The sequence below is a fragment of the Nothobranchius furzeri genome, chromosome 9, assembly GCF_043380555.1.
Source record: "Nothobranchius furzeri strain GRZ-AD chromosome 9, NfurGRZ-RIMD1, whole genome shotgun sequence".
NCBI lineage: Eukaryota > Metazoa > Chordata > Actinopteri > Cyprinodontiformes > Nothobranchiidae > Nothobranchius > Nothobranchius furzeri.
In genome coordinates, this window is record NC_091749.1 from 511,703 (window position 1) to 536,234 (window position 24,532).

The 24,532-nt window shown below is 45.3% G+C and overlaps 1 protein-coding gene across 1 annotated transcript in view; it reads left to right on the forward strand.

Moving 5' to 3' along the window:
* mmp15b (matrix metallopeptidase 15b) overlaps positions 1-14,035 on the forward strand; it is a 77,095-nt gene extending 63,060 nt beyond the window's left edge. The window contains exons 8-10 of the mRNA XM_015977347.3: positions 6,724-6,874; positions 7,409-7,527; positions 7,710-14,035. Of these exons, the coding sequence (XP_015832833.1) occupies positions 6,724-6,874; positions 7,409-7,527; positions 7,710-8,218 (779 nt within the window). The 3' untranslated portion in view covers positions 8,219-14,035. The remainder of the gene's footprint in view (positions 1-6,723; positions 6,875-7,408; positions 7,528-7,709) is intronic.
* The last annotated feature ends 10,497 nt before the right edge of the window (positions 14,036-24,532 follow it).

The window sequence follows — 24,532 nt, forward strand, 5'->3', positions numbered from 1 at the left end:
CTCAGGGAACAATTTTATGGAGTAAAAACTCATGAAAAATGTGTTTTCTGGCTTTTTAACATGAGAGCTATTTCATGACCATGTGGACTTTGTATGAAAGCTCATAAAAACTTTATTCTTTAGATATTTAGTCCTTATCATAACTCACCCACTTTTATGAAATATACTGTTCTTTTCTCCCGACTCCAGATAAGTAAAAGAGGATGGTTCATTTCTAATACAATTTGTAGATTGTAGTTTTCTGAGCATATTGGATATAAGTAAGCATATATTTCATGTGTACTTTGGGCTAAAAACTTCCACCATCTGTTTTCTCCTTTAAAATCCAAATAGAGTTATATTTCCTCCGGGTGACTTCAGACTGTCGTGCCCTCATGCTATCATATAGTCATAGTAAAACCGATCCCAGAGCTCGGTCCTCCGTTTGCAGCGATTCATTATGCATTCTACATGCAGGGCATAAATCTTTATTAGCACGGCCTGTTTTTTAGACTGTGAGAGCAGATTGTCTTTTATAACTCTCAGTGGAAGTTGTTGAATGAAAAAGGAAGAGCCCAGCCTTTAATTGTGCTTGACTCTGGGAGCTTCAGGCTTCAGGGCAGCTGTTGATAATGTGGGGAATGATGTCATTGGCAAGGCGCTCAGCGTGACACTTGGCTTCGATCCAGGAACGAAGGAAGGGCCAGACGAGCGAAAGAGGAGGAGGGATGAAAGTAAGAGCTAGCAGAGCTGAAGGCCTAATGGGAAGGAGGGAGACAGCAGTGGGATGTCTGTTACTAATACACGAGCCCATCAGATCAGTCCGTTTTACGTCACTCTTCTCTGCTCGTGCTCATGTTAAATGGGCCGACATAAACTGATTGGGCCACGAATGTCATCAGTCACTGTCTGATGCAGATATTCTTTTTAAGTATAGCTGAACACGTTTAAAGTCATGTGATTGTAGAAAAGGTGGATGTTTAACATTTGCTTTCTACGTTCATCAGTTTGTATTTTAACATGGCCTCATTCACATTTAGTCTAGGGCTGGGCTAGGCTACAGTAGCTGGAATAGCTCAAATACAGCCTCTTTTTCATCATAGAGTGTAGGTTGTTCAGAAAACTCCAGGTGTGTTTGATCACTTCCCCATATCAATAAATCTGGCCCCTCCTGGGTTTGTTTGGTCTTTCTGTTTGGAGTGACTCATCAAATCTCACAAGCAGCTGCTATGAACTCCAAAATAGTCGATAAAAAAAAATGGGTTCCAGAGTGAAGCATTTTTTTCTGTTGTATAGACAGATCCAACACAATGTTTAGAAAACAGTGATGTCAGCAGTGACGAGGCTTTATGTGGGGGATCCACGCCTCGGCGCCAGTGTGTGGTGGCAGCGTTGCAGCGCCACTTACAGCGTGCCGCGTCATTGTCAGGGTTTCCATGTGGATAAATTAATTTCATGGACTGATTCTCTTTATCAAGAGTAGATTTAGAAGATTGCTTTGGAAACACATTATTTCCATGTGGACAAGGTCAAGGAGGAAAGTGCACCAATACCTTTTTTTCCTCTTCTGGTCGGTAACAAGATGGCGCCTGTGCTTGGCTTAGCCGCGGTCACCGGCCACTTTTTCTAACTTTTCTCCACTAACCTCCTCTTGTCCACCTTGCTCCTGTCTGCGATCGTCTTCAGTAGTGTCCCCGCTACCATCTCCTATGATCGCCAGACTCTTTTGTCCTTCCGTTCGTTCACGATCGCCCAAGATGCACCGAGGACATACCTTCCTGTTTGTTTACCTGATCGGCGTGCTGGCCCGGAGCCAAATGATTCCTACCAGGATGCCTCCAGCGATGTTTATCCGGTCCCGGGAAAACGTCGAAGGAAAAGAGGTAAACGAGCAGGAATCCAGGTGAGAATAAGACTTCTCTTAAAGCGTGGTTTATCTGGTAAACATCGGCGCGATCTTCTAGCTTCTTGTCCTTTGTTTGGTGACTTGAGCACAACTTCCGCATTCCCGCCAGGCCGCGTTGCGACGCGGTTCATCCTTCCAAGTTTTTTAAGGTCGGTTTCTCCTCATTCCTCAGTGGTTTCTCCTCCTGTTTTTAGAAACACCGTGGATCTAACCCTGCTAATTTACGTCCACTAACTCCAGCTGTTTCTGTAGTTTCTGATTCCTCCACCTCACTCAGCATGGCTCTATTAAATTCCCGCTCTGTTAACAATAAGACCTTCCTGCTCCATGATCTAATTCTGTCTATAAACCTGGATTTTATGTTTCTGACTGAAGTTTGGCAGCAAACATCTGATTATTCTGCTCTGATTGAACTCTGCCCGAGTGGTTATTCTTTTCTTAGCCAGCCCCGGGGTTCTGGTCGGGCGTAAGGACCCGTTCTACTGTGCTGTGGTCTATCGTCCACCTGGTCCAAACAGTTCTTTCCTTCAGGAGTTTAGTGACTTTCTATCCTCCACTGTGAAGCTGTCCAGACTGGTGATTGTTGGTGACTTTAACATCCACGTTGATGATCCCTCCGATCTCTTTGCCATGAATTTCTCCAGCCTTATGGACTCCTTCAGCTTTACCCAGCATGTTTCTGGCCCCACACACACCAGGGGGCACACTCTAGACCTTGTTTTTACCCTGAGTCTAAATGCTGACAGTGTTTGTCCTGAGGACGTTTATATTTCAGATCACCATTGCATTTTCTTTAACTTGTCAGTTTCTGCGTCCCCACCTCCTGCTCGCCGTTTGGTTAGTTCTCGTTTTCTTAATGAGAGCACAGCTAGCAATTTTTCTGCTGCTTCTGATCCACCCTGTTCTTCTGATAACGACCCAGATTCCTTAACTTCTCAGTTCAACGAGCACTGCCTCTCCATTCTGGACAACATCTGTCCTGTCAGAACCAGATCAGTTCCTGCAGTGAACCCTACTCCCTGGTTTAATGACAGCCTTCACAGCCTGAAGCGCCAATGCAGAAAAATTGAGCGTTTGTGGAAGAAAGCCCATCTCCACGTCCATCTGCTGCACCTAAAGGATCTTCTGACATCCTTTAACTCTGCAGTCAGACGCCAGGGTTTCCTATTTCTCCAACCTGGTGTCCCAGAGCAAAGGGAACCCCAAGGTGCTGTTTAACACCATCAGCAGCATCGTCTCTCCTGCCTCTCCTACAGCCTCCATCCACTCTGTTGCAGACTGTGAGAACTTTCTGTCTTTCTTTGTGGACAAAGTCAATAAGGTTAGATCTAGCATCTCTCCTTCAGCCTTATCGCCGCCTCTCCCGACTCCAACCAGGCCCATCATCCTAGATAGCTTTGCTCCTGTTTCTTTGCCTGAGTTAACCAAACTAGTTAACTCTATGAAGACCTCTGCATGCCCCCTCACATCTTACCCTCATCTTTGTTTAAAAGTGCTTTTCAGTCCATCGGTCCCAGCGTGCTCTCTATAATTAATGCTTCTCTGGTCTCTGGTCAGGTCCCTGCTTACTTTAAGAACGCTGTAATCCACCCGCTTCTTAAAAAACCGAGTCTCGACCCCTCTCTCCATAGCAGCTTCAGTCCCATCTCTAAACTTCCGTTCATCTCCAAGATCTTGGAAAAGGTTGTGGCTAAACAACTCACAGCTGCTCTTGATGAACAGAACATCTATGATAGCTTCCAGTCAGGTTTTCGTAGAGCTCATTGTACTGAAACAGCTCTTCTTAGGGTCTCTAATGACCTTCTGACTCACAGTGATGTAGGGGACTGTTCTGTTCTGGTCCTGCTGGACCTGACTGCAGCCTTTGACACTGTTGACCATCACCTGCTACTGGAGAGGCTGAGAGACTGGGTAGGCCTATCAGGATCTGCTCTGGAGTGGTTCTTCTCTTATCTCTCTGAGCGCTCCTTTTCTGTGGCCGTCTCCAAGTTTAGGTCCTCCACCACCTCTCTTACCCATGGTGTCCCACAAGGTTCTGTGCTGGGGCCTCTGCTCTTCCTCCCCTATCTGCTTCCTCTTCAGCACATCCTGAGCTCCTTCAAAGGAATCTCCTACCATCTTTATGCAGATGACATCCAACCGTACATCTCCTTTAAGCCCCATAAGATGTCTAAGCTGCAGCTGTTACACACCTGCTTAGACTCTATCAAAACCTGGATGGTGGGAGCTTTCTTCAGCTGAATGAAGATAAGACTGAGATCCTCATCTGTGCCCCAAAGTCAGAGACTCTCTTGGTCAGCTTGCTTCTCACACCAAACCTTCCGCCAGGAATCTTGGCGTGACCTTTGACCCAGCTCTCACCCTGGATTCTCATGTCAGTTCTCTTGTTGGCTCTTCCTTCTTCCATCTCAGGAACGTTGCTAAGCTGAGTCCCATTCTGTCCCGCTCTGAACTTGAGACAGTTCTCCACACCTTCATCTCCTCACGCTTAGACTACTGTAACTCTCTTTTCACGTGTCTGAGCAGAACCTCCCTGAACCGTCTACAGGTGGTTCAGAACGCCTGTGCTCGGCTTCTGACCAAGTCCTCCAAACACACCCACATCACCCTGCTTCTCCTCCAGCTTCACTGGCTGCCAGTCAACTTCAGGGTTCATTTCAAGATCCTGGTTCTGGTCTATAGGGCCTTACATGAACAAGCACCATCTTACATTGGTTATCTTCTTAGTCCCTACACCCCCAGCAGGTCCCTGAGGTCCAGTGATCAAAGCCTACTGGTTGTGCAGCACCAGGCTAAAGGTCAAAGGTGACAGATCATTTGCTGCTGTGGCCCCCAGACTCTGGACCTCTCTCCCCCTGAGCCTGAGATCAGTGGACTCAGTGGTCTCCTTTAAAAAGCAGCTGAAGACTCACTTGTTCAAGCTGGCTTTTGTATGACCTTCTTCACCTCTCTCTCTTTATTCTGCTCTCCCCACCTATTCCACCTTCCTCAGGATCCACTGACTTCCCTCTTTCCTGTTCACTCTCTCTCTTTCTTTACATTTTTTAAGCACAATTGTCTATTTTTTGCTAATTTTAAATATATTTTACACATTTTCTAAATTCTTTTTTATATTTTTACATTTTTTGTTTTTGTGAAGCGCCTCGTGATTTTTGTCTTGAGAGGCGCTATAGAAATGATATTTTCTTCTTCCTCTTCTAACCCTAATGGTGGTTTAGATTTGCAAAGTTGACTTTTGTCTACGAGTTTATCAGAGTTTACCTCTTAATTTAATGTGTTTGGGTGAAAAATCTGTGTTTTTTTTTTTGAGTAAAACACCTCTATCTGAAAATGCCAGGGAAGTTGTAGCTACATTGTAGTTTATCACCACTAGTGTGTGAATGTCTGTGCTTGTGCTGTAAAGCACCTTGGGGGGTTGTAGAACCCTAGAAGGTGCTTTATCAAAACCATTTACCTGAAAAGAATGAATCAATCCATGTTCATCATATATGTCAGAGACCTTTATGTGACTCGTTTATAGAAACCAGGTGTGTTGAATCAAGTAGGACAGGCAGTGACTTCTGTAGATGAAAACAGAGGTCTTGTTGTTCATTATAGAAGATTTATATTTATGGTGAATGTGCATGGCACTGGCGTGATCACAGGCACTGTGGTTATCGTCACCTGCCCTAAATATAACTGAGCTATTGATGTCGAAGAAGGTCGAGATGATGTGAGAAAATCCTGAGAGCACTGCTTGGAGCTCCACTCAGGATTGACTATCAAAAATATCTAGAGAGGGTTAAAGGTCACTAGCAATGAAGCATTTGGTCTGGTTTTATTTGGGACGTGAATGGTTGGATAAACAGATGTACAGTGGGTGTAGAGCTGGAGGTTGGTAAAGGGTTTGTGCTAGAGGGAGGATTATCCATCCATCCCATCTTTAACCATTTAACCAAAAACTTTTCATGGAGGTAGAAGATTCAGAGCTGAAACTGAATTTGATGAAAGCTCTCCTCCCAATGAGATGCGCACCTAGAGAAAAGGGACCAAAAACATCACAATCAGATTCCCAAACCAAGTCAGTGAACTCTGATGAGTGGGGAGCAGTAACTGCTCTACTCCAAGCTCTACCTGGGTAACTCTATGTCTAAGGTAGAGTTTAACCCTCTTAATGAAAGCTTATTTTCATCCTGATTGTCATTCTTTACATTATTCCAAGTCTTGAGACCTAAAATGGGTGTACAACAATAGATGGACCATTTAGCCGGGGGCTCCTTCTTCTCTAAAACACACAAGAGCATGGACAGTGAAGCACTGGCCTGTCAGGTCAAGTCTCAGATCTGGAGGAGCTGACTGTTTCATCTGATCTGCATCATCTCCAGGAGCAGGGATTCCCAAATCAGAGCCCCCAGGACTGTACCCTACATGGGGGAAAACAGCAGAAAGAAACCTGTTTTCAGTCTGACACAATACCAGCCACTCCTAGTAAATAACTGCAAGCCAAACCCAACTTCTTTGTCAGTGACGTCGTACTTTCTCCTGCTCTGTTTGGATCACTTGCCAGCAAGTCATTACTGCACTTGTATCATTTACGAGTGTTCGAAGGCTGCTTTTGTTTCTGGGATGGTTGTTTTTTTGCTGAGAATGCCAGAAAAAGAAAAGCACAGGCAAATGCGTTCCCTTGCCTGTCAGAATGAGACTTAATTTTTAGACATGTTTGTAACCAAGCGCACATGTCAGTATGCTTGTGTGTTAACATGTTCCATGTGGTTTGTGTTTGACGTTGTAAAGGGAATAACCAGATCTTTAAATGAAAGTAAGATCGTAAAACACTTTTTTTTTCTTTGCTTTCTCAGGAAACAGGTTTTGGCTTTTCAGGGAGGCCAACCTTGAGCCGGGATATCCCCTGGATCTGGTTGATTTTGGCATCGGTATTCCGTATGACCGAGTAGACACAGCTATCTGGTGGGAGCCCACTGGCTACACTTACCTGTTCCAGGGAGACAGGTAAGAAAGCTTCCAGTCCCAGTAAAACTCTCGGCTTGACCAGCTGCACTTTTAGCTGAATAATGTTTGTGTAACCTGAGCGTTTCGGTTTGTTTTAGACATCCTTTAGCTCTGAACTCCTCACACAACAGCCGACCCACCTTTACTCTACACAGGAAGTGATTTCACTGTTCGGTCATTGCTTTTATTGCTCTTTAAGATTCCCAGCACTACTTTATGCTCACTAAGCTAAAGAAATGAGTGTATTGGAATGTGCCAAGTCATGAAAATGTGCTAAAGTCAGACTTTTTATTCTGTAAGATGTAGCTTTAACGAAAACCCGATGTTGTAAAAAGAACTGCAGGTCTAAACGACTGGTGGAGGATCTCTAGGCACGGGGCAGCAGGCTGGCTTTGGTCTTCATGAATGTTGGGAGCAGATTTAACTGTTTGCTCCGTAAACACATTATTTATTCTTTACTCCGTACGAAGGCTGATTTGTTTGGGTTTAGACAGCCAGGAAACACATAAACCTGGTTCCTGCTTATGTGTGCAGCTACTGGCGCTTCAACGAGCAGTCGCGTGTGGCTGACAGTGGCTACCCTAAGTCTATCACCATTTGGGACTCCTCCGTCCCTCCTACTCCCAAAGGGGCTTTCCTCACTGATGATGGAGGTGAGCTTTGACAGCATGGATGTGTTTGGGTGTGTAGATTTGTGAGAGATCGAGGCATGCCTGGAACGAAGAGATTTGGTTTGATATGTGCATGTTGTATGATTTCACTTGAGCACATTCTTCATCTCTCTGTGCGCATCCTCATGGTTTTTTACGTGTTCTGGTGTTGTTGCATTTTTCAGCATACACCGTCTTCTATAAGGGATCCTATTACTGGAAGTTTGACAACCACCGTATGAAGAGCGAGCCAGGCTATCCAAAGTCCATCCTGAGAGACTTCATGGGCTGCAGCGTGGACCTGAACCCAGACAGAGACACTGACTTGGGGCCTAGATATCCCGATGTAAACCGCCCACCGTTCAACCCAGACGCAGGGCGTGATGGAGACAAGGGCAAAGGTCGGGGCGGGACAGATCGAGACGATTCAGACAAAAACAAGGGCAAAGGCTCAGACAAGGACAATGATGAAGACTATCGCGAGGGCCGGGAGGAAGACACCAATGAAGTGGACGTGGTTTTGAAGGTAGATGACAGCGTAGAACGGACCATGAACATTCTGATGGTGACCATCCCTCTGGTCCTGGTGCTGTGCATTCTGGGACTGATCTATGCCATCATTACCACGCTTCAGAGTAAAGGGGCGCCCCGGCTGCTGGTGCACTGCAAGCGCTCACTGCAGGACTGGGTCTGACCACGGCTTGGGGAGGCACTGAACTTTGAACTTGAAGTGAATTTTAGATTCCTCCGATGTTCTAACCCACACCTCCTCCTAGTGATCCATCTGTCTCAGTGGCCCCTGCAGCTCTTCGTAGATCCATGCTGATACCTTATGGAGACATAGGCACACGCAAACTCTGAGCAGACATGAATAGTGTCTTACATCTACACACACAAAGACCTAAACCGCCTTCATCTCCCATGGTGCTCTGCATCGCACTGACTGAAGTCTATTTACAAGAGAGAAGTTTGCACATTGTTTTTCTTTGTATTCATTCTGTGTGAGACTTTCTGTTGTTGGAAGGCTCTTCTGTTCTCACCCATCTCTGCACTCCCCCCTCCTTTCACCATTCTGAGCTAGAGTTGTTTCCTCGTGGGACAGACAGCGTAGGACATCAAAGATGTTGGTTCGACAGTAGCTTGGTCACTACAGACGTCTTATTGTAGTCAGGAGCGAAGATGTCCGATGAGCCTGGGAGGATTCTTTTAGCGATGAGGCAAAATTCATCAGTAGTCGTAACTTTGCATTTATTATTCAAGCCGGCGTCACGCTGGGTTGTGACTTCTGGTGGGAACTTAGGAATAGTACTTATTCATGTTTGGGTTTCCAAAAGGTCTCGACATTTGTGGTTCTCAGCTTCTTCGAGTGAGGCTCAGGCCAATGCAGTTACTTTTTCACCAAATATTCTCATCCACATTATTCCTACAGGAGCAGCTCAACTACCCCATCAAAGCACTAGGTTAGCAGCTCACACCCATTCAGTGGAGGTTTTTTTTATGATGGGTGGACAGGAAGTGCCAATAGAATCGGATCCAGCAGTGTTGCTACATAAACTGATGACAGGTGTCTGGAACACACTTTAGAAATAGTTGGTGACTAAATAGGATGAGATGGTCAGGAAGGCACTTTGAGTCTGAATGTGACCCAACTCATTTCTCGTGCTTAAGTGTTCTTTAGCATTCAGGTCGTTTTGGCCGTGGAGGACAAAGACCGTCCTTGTTGGACACACCGACATTGTGATGCAGGCATGTTTGCGATACGTTTGGCAGTACGGTAGCCTGGCCTGCCAGACTCGCCCTCTGTCTAGTCTACACAGAGGACGAGTCTGGATGCTCACAGGCAGAGAGGCACATGAGGGGCGGGACTAGCCAGCTCAAAATAACCAATCAGAAAAAAGATGGAAATGACGACTGTACCGCGCGACGATGTCGTTTTTTAGCTGTAGTCAAAAATGGCGTCTGGCGACAACACTACCATCTTTCTTTAGAAGAACGTGTTCAGCACTTCTACTTGTTGTGGGTTTAAAGATGTGTCCAGGCCATTTAGAACAGAGGAAAGAGCCGCAGCCAACTCCGCTCCAGATGCCATCTTCATTGTTTATGAGAACCTGAGCGTGTGTGATGTACGCTGCTCAGCGCTGATTGGCTCGGTTAGAATTCTCAGGGGAGGGGTTATCTGAATGAGAGGGTTACCAGGCCCTTAGCTTCCCGTAAGGAAGCGTTGGCGTGGCTGGCCAAGCTAGCAGTCCATATCACACGCTGGTTGTAAACTAACTACTAAGGTCAGAAAGAGAAGACAACCTCGGGTTATGTAATGCGATGCTTTGCATTAGTGATGTGTTTGTTTCCTGTTCACCTTCCAACAAAGCAGTGGTCTAAACTTCAATGATCTTTATTGGCTGCTTAAATAACAACTTTTATTGGTAAAATCTGTTTTACAGACAACTGTATGAGACCACCCACCTGTGTGCTGAATATGACGCTTAAAGCAGCACAAATGTAGCTGAGAACAGCCATTAGCTCCCTTTGGGGTCTGTTGGTGACAAAACCATTCTGACATGTCTCTGAACTTCATGTTAGAGTCTACCATGGCTGGAAATGAGATCATATTCATAAAAAGTTCCAGGACACATGTTCTCTCAGTCACATATGGACGTGTGGAACCAGCTCAGTCCTGTTCGGGTTTTGTTTCCGTGGGCGAGGACGTGTAAGAAAGCTTGACAGATTTGGAAGTGTTGCAGAGACATGATTGAGACTCTCTGTGACTAAACTGCAACAAGAACGTTTGTTGTTTGATTTTCACTTGACACGTCCATTGAACTGCTCACTAATAGGTCATGCAGATCAGTTCGGTGTGGCCGTTACTCAGGATTTGCAGATTCATTTGCAGTTGTGTGTAAACGACACAACCCAGTCAGACTTCAGACTAAATAATGCTCGCACAGTTGGACAGCAAATCCTCTTCCTTCTCCTTAAATGGAAGCGGTTTAACTACCTCTGTGTCCTAAAGGGTAACCAGCCTTGAAAGAGGACCTCTTCCCTTTGGTCTGTGCTCCGGAGCTGATGCTCCGTCTGCCTCCTCTCTGTCAACAGCCAAGCCCTCTGCCTTGCTGCGTAGGAGAGGAACCAGTAACTAATGCAGCACGATGACATTACACCAGGGTGGGAGCGCCGACTGTATAAGAAGCTTAAACTTGATCAGTGGCAGGCCACAGGTAGTGTAGCAGTTAATAACAGACTGTCTGTTAAGAATGGAGACCTTTGACCTCAGCGTTGGCAGATAGGGTATCTGTAAGCACCAGGGTGGGCTCGGGCCTCTCAGGCTCATGTGAGCAAAGACTAATCCTCTTCATCAGAAACAGCAGGTGTGTGCAAATGCCATGAACCCACAGGACCTTTCACCGAAACCTTTAAATCACCGAATCCAAACGCTCTCTGCTGCTCTTTCATCTCTCCAGAACAAAGAAAGTTTCCCCCAAAAACATTCAGATCAGCCATCTACTAATGACCTCAAGCAGCTTTACAGATCAGATCCTCATCACATGGTTTTTTTTTCCTGCAAAACTAAATTCTGCTTTTTCATTCAGAGTAAATTCATAACGTAAACATGATATTTATTTTTACAAATATCTGATTCCAGATGTACGATTATTTGCTTTAAATGGATTCTTGGGCTATCCTTATTAAAAACACTAATTATTAGCATTAGTGGCTAGCCGGAGTGCAGCTAGGCCAGATTGTGCCATCTTAAAACTAAATAGAAAGATCTAGTGTTTTAATTGTCATTACTTTGTCATTTGTCATACAATCACATAATAATTTGGTAAATGAAGGAAGGCCTTCTGCTGCTGCTTGCATCTGTGCTCGTGAACAAGAAAAGACATCCAGAACCTTACCATGAGATGCAAAACTGACAAAAATGCAAAGGTTCATCACATTTAATTAGCACCAACCTTTGTGAAATTGTAAACATTGCAGTAGTTTTAAAGTGGAAGCAACACATTGTGGTCTGTGCTGTTCCCAGACCAGCCGCTAGCAACACTGAGTAAGGTAGTCTGGATGAGTCACTGGGTAGGTGGGGTTAAAGAGCAAAGGGAAGAGAAGTGAACAAAGCTTCTTCTGGAACAACTAACGGGTTGAGTGAAGGTTGACAGGAAGGAAGGACAGGCTTATCTGAGGGGTCGGGTTACTGAAAGGGAGGGTGAGGAGAAATGAGGAAGGGGGAGGGGACTGAGGGAAGGAGGGCCGCTCTTCCTGAGCTTGCAAACTTTGGATGTGAGGAACAAGGAGGGGAAGGATGAGGAGCAGATAGGGAGAGGAGATCCTCAGTAACAACCTCGATGAGGGGGGACGCCGTTGTTAGCACCACGTTTGAAGGCTGTAGTTGTTGATGGAACCTCCCTTCTTCATACTGAGCCCTCCATGTTTATTATTCTTAAAGCCCCGCATTCACAGCCAGAGGCTCTGCGCCTCAAGGCTCCTGCTAGGTGAAGACAGGTCGAGGTTGCAGTCAGAGTTAACAGGTCGCTGGCCTGAGGCAGGTCGATGGTGGTTGCTAGGAAACGGTGTCCTGTGTCCATCACTCACCTCTTCATCACTGAGATTTTGTGGGTTAGGGGTGGGGGGAGCAGACGCAGCTAATCAGCGTTAAAAGCATCGTCCTCTCCCCGTCCCACGCGTCCATCAGACAGCCGGGCGTCTGGACAGGCTCAGAATCTGCAGACTCACTCAGCAGGACACATCAGCCTGCTTCTCTGACCTCCAGACGACCGGAGCGAACAAAGAACCAACTTTAAAGATGTAAAACGCTGAGTGTGCCAGAGTTCTCGTGCTTGAGCGGGTATTGTCTCAGGACACTAAACGGGAGACGAGCACTGAAAGAAAAGTGTCACAGCTGATAGATGCTGGCCTTCATGTGTCGAGGTGTTCCGTTAATCTGGCCTCCTTTCTGTCAGCGAGCCGTTTCCTGGTTGTAAATCCCCCCAGGCCTGGAGGGATCGTAATAACAACAATGGCTGGCTCTCTTCCCCTCTCCTCCTCCAGCTTTTCCTCTCTTCCTGATGAATACTCCCTACAGACACATTATTGTCCCCACCTCCCATTAGGAAGCTGGTCCGAGCCGAGGCCCCGGCCGCACACAGAAGTGCCTGTTTTAGATGCTGCTACAGCCGCTGAGGGATTGGGTTGGATAAACGCCGTTCATATCAGCTTTGTTTGGGAAGATCTGGAAGCAGGTTGCACTTAGTGATTAAAATCCTGGACGCCCAGTTTGAAGCGTCAGCTCCTAATGTGACGTAGGGACGACCTGGACATGCTGAGCTTTCGTCTGTCTCAGGATGCTTCTGGAAACACGATGAGCGCTCGTGGCTCAGGCCCCATGTTTCAGCCCTCAACAGCCGCTCTTCCTTTATCTTTGGCCCTGTTTTGACTACATGAGTTAAATTCAGCATTCAGGTATTTGTCAGCTTTCCACACGTTTGGTTTTATTTGTAATTGCCGTGTGTGTAGAGAGCAAAGTACTGCATCTGCCCCCTGCAGGCTCTAACAGAAAAGTCTGGAATCAAAAATCTGAACACTCAGGATTCAGTCACCTACATAACGGTACATCTAAATGTCCAGGTTTACATCTAACGGGGTGGTTTTCACTACATGTTCAGCTGTGATGGGCTGCTCACCTTTCCTCTTTCCCATTGTGAGCAGGAAAGAGTGAATTCATGTTGAACGGACACGGAGATCCAGAAAACAGCAGAATCTCTGCAGAGAAGAGACCTAAAGTGTCTGAGTTGTTTTTAATGTGGATCATTTATTATCAAAGAGACCTTATGTAGGGCCTCTTCACCCCATCTTTGTTTCCTTTCGGTTTAAAACTGCCACATAAATGTTTAGACTTTCATATGTTGGTTTCTGCAGGTGATAGATGTTAAGTTTTGTCTAAACATCCATGTTGTAAATGTGGTACTGAGTCAGCGTGTTTCTGTTTACGTCTGAGAAATGCAAACTCCATTACTGCGGCTGAGTTGTGTGATAACCCAAGACTACGGGAGGCGGAGTCTTTGGAACATGGCGGATCGTTTTCTCTTTCAGTTTCACTTCAGCAGCTCAGAGGAGTCATGGCTGTCCAGAATCTCCCAGAAGGCATCTCAGCTTGCTCACTGAGCCCAGTCTCCCCAAAACCACTCGATTAACTTGAACACCACTCAGCATCACCACTCAGCCCTTCACACACACACACACACACACACACACACACACACACACACACACACACACACATGGAAACTGTTGAGCGGGCTCCGTCAGAAAACTGCCTCCATCTTCTAGTTGCAGCTACAGCCGTGAGGAGAGCTCGTTGGACTCCGTCGGGTCGGTGCTGACCGTCACTAACATCTCGCTTTAGGTCCTTTGGACTTGTGTCTTTTTAGTGATTTCTGGAAAATAGATCATTTGAGCATCATCTCTGGGATGAGAGGGAAAATGTAGCAGTTGATCACAATAAAAAGTTTTTGTTGTACTTTTTCATAACTTTCTCATGTTGGTTTGATTTTTCTTACTGAAACTTATTCTATGTTTGTTAATAACATTCCAATTAGGTTTTATTTGGGGTATGTTGTTAGTGTTTAAGATTTTCTACATTTGTTTTGTGCGTTCACCTCTAGTTGAGTGTGTTAACAAGCCATGCTGGACATGTACACATTAAAAATACTTGCTGTGAAAGAAAATCTTCAAGCTGCTTGTGCAGCAAAGTGCTTTCTGTGTTTCCCGAGGAGAAAAGCGGCACACACACGTAGTGCACACACCTTCCACGCTTCCTGAGGTGAGGTCACTGTCCGAAGGGCCCAGCTTCCTGGCTCACACGGGACAGGCAGCAGAATGGCCTTCTGGGTCATGGGGGGGGCAGGGCCTGGCTGCTCTCCAGGAAGCCGCATAAGCTCGGAGGAAGTTAGCGGGCTGCTCAGAACCTGCCATGTGACCCTCAGAGGAAGTTCATTGTTCTCAGCACCACTGAGGATTTGATCCAAACTCTAATTGTTGCGATCAGAATTAGACTTTAATTAGATGTTATTGTAACTGCAAACTGCAAGATGCCTGCTCATCTCCCCAGACAACTGTAATTATGAAAAATTCCTGCCAGTTCTTTTGTCTCTTATCTGAATCCTGTAGAGAATAGGAGAGACAGTGATCTCCAGCTACTTCATGTTTTGTTTTACATGAATATAAAAATAGTCCATCTTTGTCAGAAGACAAACAAACCAAATATTTACCTCACAAGTGGAGAAAACCACAAATCAGTGCTTATTCCACGCCTCAGTGCTTTAGGACTTCCTGTTCTTTCACCGAAACAGACTCGGTTCTACTACTCTAATGGTCACACGGAAAGCCGACAGTCAGCTGATGGGAATGTTGCACACTGGCCGGTCTCACGTGACATGAGTATTTACACGGAACTCCAACAGTAAATATTGGCAATATGGAGTACATCTGAATGAACCCAGGAGTCAGGTTTGGAAGGAGTTTCGAAATATTTCTGCCTAAAAAAAAAAAACTATTGCAAAGCTGACTTCATGTTAAGGTTTATATGAAATAATGTTTACATGAACTGAAGCTGTTTTAAGAACATTCCACCATAGCAGTGGGTTTGATCAGAAAGGCAGTTTTTAAGGTCTCAACACTCAAGTCTGTCTGGGGGAGAGAAGGTTGCTTTAAAGTCCTGAAATTACTCAGATTAAGGGCAACAGAGGCACCCAAAAATAAAATAAACCAGAACACACATATTTTAAAAAGTAAGCTGATGGATGAACAACATCAGGTTGGCACAGGACACAATTACCCAAAAACAACAAGTCACAGTTGTAATGTTAGATAAACTGGATACTTATCTCAGTATGTGTATTTGAACTCTACTTGAGACCAATAAACTGTGATACTCTATTTAAATATAGAACATCACCTTGCCTGGTCTTTATTTGATTCAGTCAGAAGATTCTAGGATTCTTTTATTCATTAGGGAATTGTACACACTTCGTTTCTATTCAAGAAACAGTCAGGTTTATAAAAATAAGACTTTATTTTACAAACAATTAAGACTTGACAAATTTTTTAAACTATCATTTACTGTGAGTGGATGCGAACTACAGGATGGCGTCTGGAACTTATGAGTAAGTATAATGTAATGAGAATCTCTGTATCTCAGAGGGCTGAGTTTCTGGATTTAAAAGAATTTGGTTTGCAAATAAGCTAAGTTGTTTCTTATTAAAAGCACTGAGACACAATCTGTCTGAAGTGTCTACCTCACCCGTTCTGGAGACCCCTGTCTGGATCCGAGATGTGAGGAGTGATGACCTCAAGCACGAGATGGGTAGAGAAACCTTAATACAACCAGGTCGGTCCTGAGATGTCTCTGGGTCACAACGACTGATGAAACTGGTTGCGTCTTAAAAATAACTCTGAAGGAGTTTTGCAATATCACCTTGTTCTGCAGGAAACTATCTTGTTATCAGCTTCGCAGGTGCGAAAAAAGTTTTGACGATGTGTCAAAATCTTTGCTGGTTGAAGAGGTTTGCTAAAGATGGCCAGTCTGAAGTTTGCCCTCAAACTCACAAATTACTCAAAGCCATCTAGTTTTAAGGAATCGATATGATTTGGCCAGCCAATTAGGGGCTGACAAGTTTGAGAGATGTTACCAAGAATCTCAGAAACACGCCCTCTTTGATCTGGAGACTATGAATCTGGGCAAAAGGTTAACTAAGTGTCATGCGTTAACTTAACATTACTCTGTCTATGTGTGAGTGCAGATGTTATGACTTTATCAAGTAAGTAGCAATAACAAAGGTTTATTTAATGATTATCTTTAATTATAAAAATCTTTTCGTCTGATCTTCTGTGAATCGAGGAGTTCATTTAATGAGTTCCTCTGTAAAGGGGGACCTTGGTAGGAGAGAATGTTATTGTTATGATTTTATTATCTCTGTCCGGCTCTGACTCCAGCTGGTGTGATGAAGTCAGGCTCTGATTTAAAGGGACTACGTGCAGACTTCCCGTCTCCTGTGACGGAAATCAACGTAGGTTGGAGTCGTAGTCAGGTCAAGTCAACCTGACTGTAGATTTGACCTGTGGGTCTCAAAATCAGGCCATTTCGTGATGTTACACAGCTGATGAGGATGAAGCTGGCTAGTCAACAGGTACTTGTGGGAAATGACTAGAGTAGCTGGGCTGGTGCATGGATGGAAACCAGGTGAGTGAAGGGCAGAGTCGGCAGGAAAAAAAGTCCTACTACCATGTTGTCAAAACAGACTTAACACCTCTGGATCAGTCAAAAGCTTCTTCTCAAACCTCCAGTGACTCGTGACAGATGGCTGCCCATACTACTCCAGGTTCTGTTGGAGGTTTCTTCCTGTTAAAAGGGAGTTTTCCTCTCCACTGTCACTACATGCTTGTTTAGTATGAGGATTGCTGTAAAGTCTGACACCAGTCAGTGACGTGATGAGTTTTCTTCCATAGGAAACTTTAATAAGTGCTCTGAGAACACTGGGCAACACTTTACAACAAGGGTGCTGTTAGTAATGTTACTTAGTGCACAATTAGGCATTAATAAGCAATTCAATTCAAAAATACTTTATTAGTTCCAGAGGGAAACTGATTGCTGTAGTAGCTCAGAATAATAATAATAATCAAGTCGTCAAAGAGTTGTTGTATATTACAATGGCTGTTGGCAGGAAGGATCTCCAGTAGCGGTCAGTGTTGCAGCCAAACTGAAGAAGCCTCTGACTGAAGACACTCTTCCGTTGTCGGACAGTCTTGTGAAGTGAATGCTCAGGGTTGTCCATCATTTTCTTGATTCTCTGGAGAATCCTTCTTTGCATTATCTCCTCCAGTGGTTCCACAGTCGTCCCCAGAACAGAACCAGCCTTTTTTATTAGGCTGTTGAGCCTTTTCAGGTCCCTGCTTCTGATGCTGCTACCCCAACAGACGATGGCTGAAGAGATTACACTCTCAACAACAGACTTGTAGAAGATCTGCAGCATCTTGCTACAGACATTGAAGGACCTAAGCGTCCTCAAGAAGTGCAGTCTGCTGTGTCCCTTCTTGTAAACGGCTTCTCTGTTCTTTCTCCAGTCCAGTCTGTTGTCCAGGTGAACTCCAAGGTATTTGTATTCCTCAAACACCTCCACTTCTTCTCCCTTGATGGAAACAGTGTTTGACTCCACCCTGTTTCTTCTGAAGTCTAAAATCATCTCCTTTGTTTTGTTCACGTTCAAGGTCAGATGATTGTTTCCACACCATGCCACAAAGCGCTCCACCAGCTCTCTGTACTCAGCTTCCTGTCCATCTCTGATACACCCGACAACTGCAGAGTCATCTGAGTATTTCTGTAGATGACAGGTCTCTGACTTGTACTGGACGTCTGAGGTGTACAGGGTGAAAAGGAATGGTGAGAGTACAGTCCCCTGTGGTGCTCCAATGTTACTGATCACCTGGTTTGATGTGCAGTTCTTCAGCCTCACAAACTGTGGTCTGTTTGTCAGGTAGTCTTTAATCCAGGTGATAGTTGAGGCCCCCACCTGTGTCTTTTGGAGTTTCTGGCAAAGTACATCAGGCTGGATTGTGTTAAATGCACTGGAGACATCAAAGAACATGACCCTCACAGTGCTGCCTGCTGTGTCCAGATGACAGTGGGTTGGTTGAAGCAGCTGGATGATGGCATCTTCAACTCCATCTCCATGGCGATAAGCAAACTGCAGCGGGTCCTGATATGTTCTAGTTTGCTTATTCAGGTGGACCAACAGGAGTCTCTCCAGGACCTTCATGATGTGGGATGTCAGGGCAACCGGTCTGTAGTCGTCATTGACTGATGGGCGAGTTTTCTTTGGAACTGGAACAAGGCAGGATGTCTTCCACAGGACTGGAACCTTCTCCTGGGCCAGGCTGAGGTTGAAGAGGTGCTGCAGAATCCCACAGAGCTGCTCTGCACAGGCCTTCAGTACCCTGGGGCTGACACCATCTGGACCTGCAGCCTTGTTCCTGTTCAGTCTCTCCAGCTGCCTCTTCACCTGACTTCTAGAGACAGATAGGTGGGAGGGGGAGGTAAATGGGGCAGCAGCATCTCCTGACTTGGTTGAAGACAGATTTATAGAACCAGAAGAGTCCATGACTGTGTTAGAGGACAAAAGAGCTGGCATGTGACAGGAAAATGTTGGATCAGAGGAGGATGGGATGTCTGATTGGCTGGGGACAGGTGAGGAGGATGCTGGGTTTGTTCCTGAACTGAACCTATTGAAGAACTTGTTCAGTTCATTGGCTGTGTCCAGGCTGCCATCTGTGCAATCCTTCCTCTGCTTGAAGCCTGTGATCTTCTTCATTCCTGACCAGACATCTCTGATATTGTTCCTCTGTAGTTTGTTCTCCAGCTTCTTCCTGTATGCCACCTTGCTGTCTCTGATCTTGCTCTTTAGTTGCTTCTGTATACTCCTCAATAATTCCCTGTCTCCCTCCTTGACAGCTCTTTTTTTATTTAGCAGATTCTTCAGTTCACTGGTGATCCAGGGTTTGTTATTAGCAAAGCATCTCACTGTTCTGGTGGGTATGATGTTGTCCACACAGAAGTTTATATAGTCAGTGACACATCCAGTCATGGCATTGATGTCCTCTTCATATCCTTGGCAGAGAGTCGTCCAATCTGTGGTCTCAAAACAACTCTGCAGGGCTTCTTCAGCGTCCTGTGACCATTTTCTCACAGTTCTTCTTGTCACCGGTTGCCTCTGAACAAGTGGTTTGTATTCTGAGCAGAGAAAAACAAGATTGTGATCTGATTGTCCCAGAGGAGGTCTAGCTTTGGACATGTATGCATTCTTTACATTTGTATAACACAAAACCAATGTCTTGTTTTCTCTGGTGGAGCAGCTGACAAACTGTTGAAATGTTGGAAGTGTAGCAGAGAGCGAGGCATGATTAAAATCACCAGATATAGCCACAAATGCATTGGGGTGCTGAGTTTGTAGCTTAGTGACAACGGAACTGATGGCATCACATGCATTTTCAGCAATGGCAGAAGGTGGAATATAAACGGTTGCCAAGACAACACTGGTGAACTCTCGTGGCAAACAATATGGGTGACAACTTACTTCCAAGAGTTCAACATCTGGGCTGCAGAGACGACATTTCACTGAAACATGACCTGGATGGCACCATCTGTTGTTGACAAGCACTGCCACTCCACCTCTTTTCTTTTCCCGCTCTTCTTCCGATCTCTGTCTGCTCGTACAGTCAGGAATCCTGGCAGAGAGACGCTGGAATCAGGGGTAAGGTCTTGCAGCCACGTCTCACTGAAACACATAATACTACACTGCCGATACTCTGGCTCAGTCCTTGAAAGGGCTTGGAGTTCATCCATCTTGTTGGCCAGTGATCTCACATTGCCCATTATGATCGATGGAAGAGATGGTTTGAATTTCCTCTTTCTTTGTCTCCGTTTTGCTCCCGCTCTGCACCCACGCTTCTTGCATTTTAGCTCATTTGGGATTTGTAGCTTCAGGTGAGGTATTATTTCAGACTTTCCTATGTTAATCAGCTGCTCCCAATTGTAAACCAGCTTGTTGTCAGGGTTACGCATAATAACAAATGCTCAAAAAGGGAATAAATAGCAGTAAAAATCCTCTAAGCTTCACAGCACCAGAAACAGAAAAGTAAAATGTTCAAAAAACACCATTTTTTGTCATGACTGCCAATCCTTCACCCTCCTCTGCCTCTTCATTTAGCCTTCAAGCTGCACACCTGGTCCTCTCATCAAGCTCCTTACAAGCCCTGTTTCCCTGGCAACCACAATCAGCTTCATCCACTTCACCTGCTCCTGACTCCTCAGCTCATCACACACACACCTGCTTCCCCTGCTACAAAAGAACCAGCCATCCAGCCATTCACTGCCAGATTATTGAAAGCTCACACCAGTAAATTCTCCAGCACTCCTAACCTCTGCCTGAATCATTGATCCTGACCTTGTTCCTGAATCTCTACCTGCCCACATGCCTGCTCCCTGCCTGGATTGTTTCTCTGCTTCTGACCCCCTGGATTCTTGACCTGCGGACCATTCTCTGGATTCTGCCTCCTGCCTGCCCCTTGTAGCATTCACGGATCTCTCTGGTTTTGACCCATGTTTCCTCCTGACCCTGCCTCAGCCTCACCCACCTCTGGTAACTCCACATCAAATAAAATACTTTTTATCTACTTTTTACTGTGTTTGGCGTCTTCACGGGTCTTCTGAGTTCTGTTCGTGACATTTTTCTTGAAACTAGAAGAAAAAATTTCCAAAAGAAGGCAAAACATACATATAGTCAACAGAGCTACTCCAACATGCAGCCACCCAGAGCAGAGCAGTTCCGGAACAAAGGGTCCCTTTATTAACATTCACGTTATTAGTAACACATTAAAGGGGTTACAAGTCCTTAAGATTAGGACAAGGGCCAGGGGAGGTGTCTGCTTAGTAATGCATTACATAATATGGTTAGGCAGTTATTAATGCTATTTAATTCAATTCAATTCAATTTTATTTTTATAGCACCAAATCACGACATGAGTCATCTCAAGGCACTTCACATAATAAACATTCCAATTCAGGTCAGTTCATTAAGCCAATCAGAAATAATGTTTCTTATATAAGGAACCCAGCAAATTGCATCAAGTCACTGACTAGTGTCAGTGACTATACAGCAATCCATATAGCGACAGTGGAGAGGAAAACTCCCTTTTAACAAGAATAAACCTCCAGAGCATCCTCCATGACTCACTGGGGATGGAGAAGACAGCAGACACACACACACACACACACACACACACACACACACACACACACACACAGCAATGTGTCTATGGTTACATTGTGATTTCTTAGTAAATATTCTATTTAGCAAGAGATAAACTTTATTGTATTTATCCTAGTGGATCTATAATTAAACGGGTAAACTAGTAGTAGCACATCCAACGTCAAGGAAAGCAAAAAGTTGTTATCAGGAGAGGGAGAAAGTTTAAGTGGTTAGCAACAGTGTGCTACACGATGGCCCCCTCCATGAGGCCACCACAGCTCAGCAGAACATCGTTGTAGCTTCTTCTGGGGAGAAAAACACTTAGAGAGAAAATAAAGTTAACAGCTGAAATAGCACAAAATAGTACAGTTAAAGAGCAGACTGTAGAAGAAAGCAGTAGAGTGTGAAAAGTGGTCAGTGTATCCTCCAGCAGTCTAACCCTATAGCAGCATAACTACAGAGATAACTCTGGATAATCTATCCTATTTAGATGGAGGCATGTTGGAGTCAGGGCAAGGGAGAGCCGTCTTTACCGACTGTACACTCCACCTCCCTCTACTCCCCCACTTGTCCAGATTTAGGCTAACATCAGATTTTAACCATAGGCCCTATCAAATAAAAATGTTTTAAGCCTATTCTTAAAAGTAGACAAAGTGTCTGCCTCACGGACTAAAGCTGGGAGCTGGTTCCACAGGAGAGGAGCCTGATAACTAAAAGATCTACCTCCCATCCTAATTTTAGATATTCTGGGAACCACCAGTAGACCTGCAGTCTGAGAGCGAAGTGCTCGGTTAGAAACGTATAAGAGCTTTATATGTGAGACGAAGGATCTTAACATCTATTCTGAATTTAACAGGTAGCCAATGTAGGGAAGCTAAGACAGGAGAGATATGATCTCTCTTTTTAATTCTCATCAGAACTCTAGCTGCAGCATTTTGGACAAGCTGAAGACTTAACTACATTCTGTGGACTTCCTGAGAGTAATGGATTACAGTAATCCAGTCTTGATGTAATAAATCAAATAAATAATTGATATATATCCGGTTCCGGTTGAGTGAACGCTGGCGCGTCTCGCTGCCGCTGCTCGCTGGCAAACAAACTTTTTGTATTTTTTTTTTCTCTTCTTTTTCACCCTGGTCACATCCCTGTGTCGGTGAAAACTCATTTTCACCTACCTGCTCAGCTTGCGTTCTGGTTGCACATCACCACCTCCCTGCTCCACTCCATAATGTGGTCCAGCAGGATTTCTGTGTGCCTCGCACTGGCCTGGATCATCCTGTCGCTCATTCTTCTGTCCGTGGATGGCCTTCTCCAGTACTCGGCGGCGGAGCTCTTCAACCTCCGCTTTCGCTACTCCGGATCTCCACCACCAGCTCTGTGCCTCTTCCCCGACATCACCTTCCAGCCTCGCCGTCGGTATATCCATCGGGGGTCCCGGCGGAACCTCCATCTCGACGGCTCCAAAGGAATACCCTCCTTCTGGTCCACGACTAGCCGGCGGCTACCCAGGAATACCTGCCGAGCTGCCGACTCCAGCGTGTTAGCCCGGCTGGCTAGTCGGACTAATGCTCCTGTCGCCAGGGACTTCCGCACTGCTAATTTTGGTCTTCTCAACATTCGCTCCCTCTCTGGTGAAGGACATCTCCTCCAAGATACCATCAGTGACCATAAGCTAGACTTTCTTTGTCTGAACGAAACATGGCAACAACCCAGCGATTTCTCACAACTCAATGACTGTACTCCTCCCGGATTTGTTTACCTCTCCAAACCCCGTGGGTCGGGCCGCGGCGGTGGTCTCGCGATACTGTATCGCGAGACTTGGAAGGTCCTTCCCGTAAACCTTCCTCCTCTCACCACTCTGGAATGCCTCGCCTGTCAACTCTCCGGCCCGACCCCCACAATAATTGTCACTGTTTATCGTCCCCCCAAGTTCAGCCCTGAGTTTTTAAATGAACTCTCTGCTCTTTTATCCCATCTGTCCGCCCTTTCCCCAAATGTAATTTTACTTGGTGATTTTAATATTCATATGGACAATATGGCCCTCCCCCTCAGCAAAGACTTCTCCTCATCTTTGGACAGCCTCAGTTTTCATCAATATGCCAATTTTCCCACTCACATTAAAGGTCACACCCTGGATTTAAGCTGCTGCTCCGGCCTGACCCCCTCCAACTGTACAGCTGACCCGCTCCCTTTCACGGACCACTTCCTCATCTCCTTTTCTGTTCCCCTCCGTCTCTCCATCATCAAGTCACCACGTATCATTTCTTTTCGTAATATTAAGGACATTGATCTAGCCTCCCTGTCCTCCAGTTTTGCCACCTTGACCCCTAATTTGTCCTCTACTCCCGATGATCTTGTCATTCAGTACAATAACGGTCTGGTTTCTATCCTTAATTCATTTGCTCCCATCAAATCCCGCTCTGTATATTTTACTCGGTCTGCTCCATGGTTCACTCCTGCCCTTCGCTCCTTGAAAGCTACCAACCGGAGGCTTGAAAGACTCTACAAGAAAACCGGTCTCACCATCCATAAAGACTTATATTCTGCTCAGATTTCTCTCTACAAGGACTCCATCTCCCATGCCAAATCTCAGTATTACTCCGGTCTCATCTCGTCCAACTCCAGCAACACTAAAACATTATTTTCCATCATGAACAGCATTTTTCAGCCTCCCGACTCCTTACCCATCCATCTTTACTCTTCAGAAACCTGTAACTCTCTCCTTCAGTTTTTTAATGAGAAGGTCAATAGAATCCATCTCTCTTTACCTCATTCCTCCCCTCCCTCTCCTGATTTATTTGAACCCACCATTCCGTTCTCCTCCTTTGAACTTCCCCATCCCTCAGAAATATTAGATTACATCACCAAATCCAAACCTTCCACCTGTCAACTGGACCCTATTCCAACTGTTTTAGTTAAATCCTGCCTTTCTTCTCTGCTCCCTTTTATAACAGCCATTATTCATTCCTCACTATCCTCTGGTACGGTCCCATCCCTATTCAAATCCGCTTCAGTCAGCCCTATTCTAAAAAAACCTGGTTTAGATCCCAATGATTTCAATAACCTCCGTCCCATTTCCCATCTTCCCTTCATTTCCAAAGTCCTTGAGAAAACTGTTGCATCTCAGCTCCATTCACATCTCACCCGCAATAACCTTTATGAACAGTTTCAGTCTGGCTTCCGTCCCCACCACAGCACAGAAACAGCTCTCATCA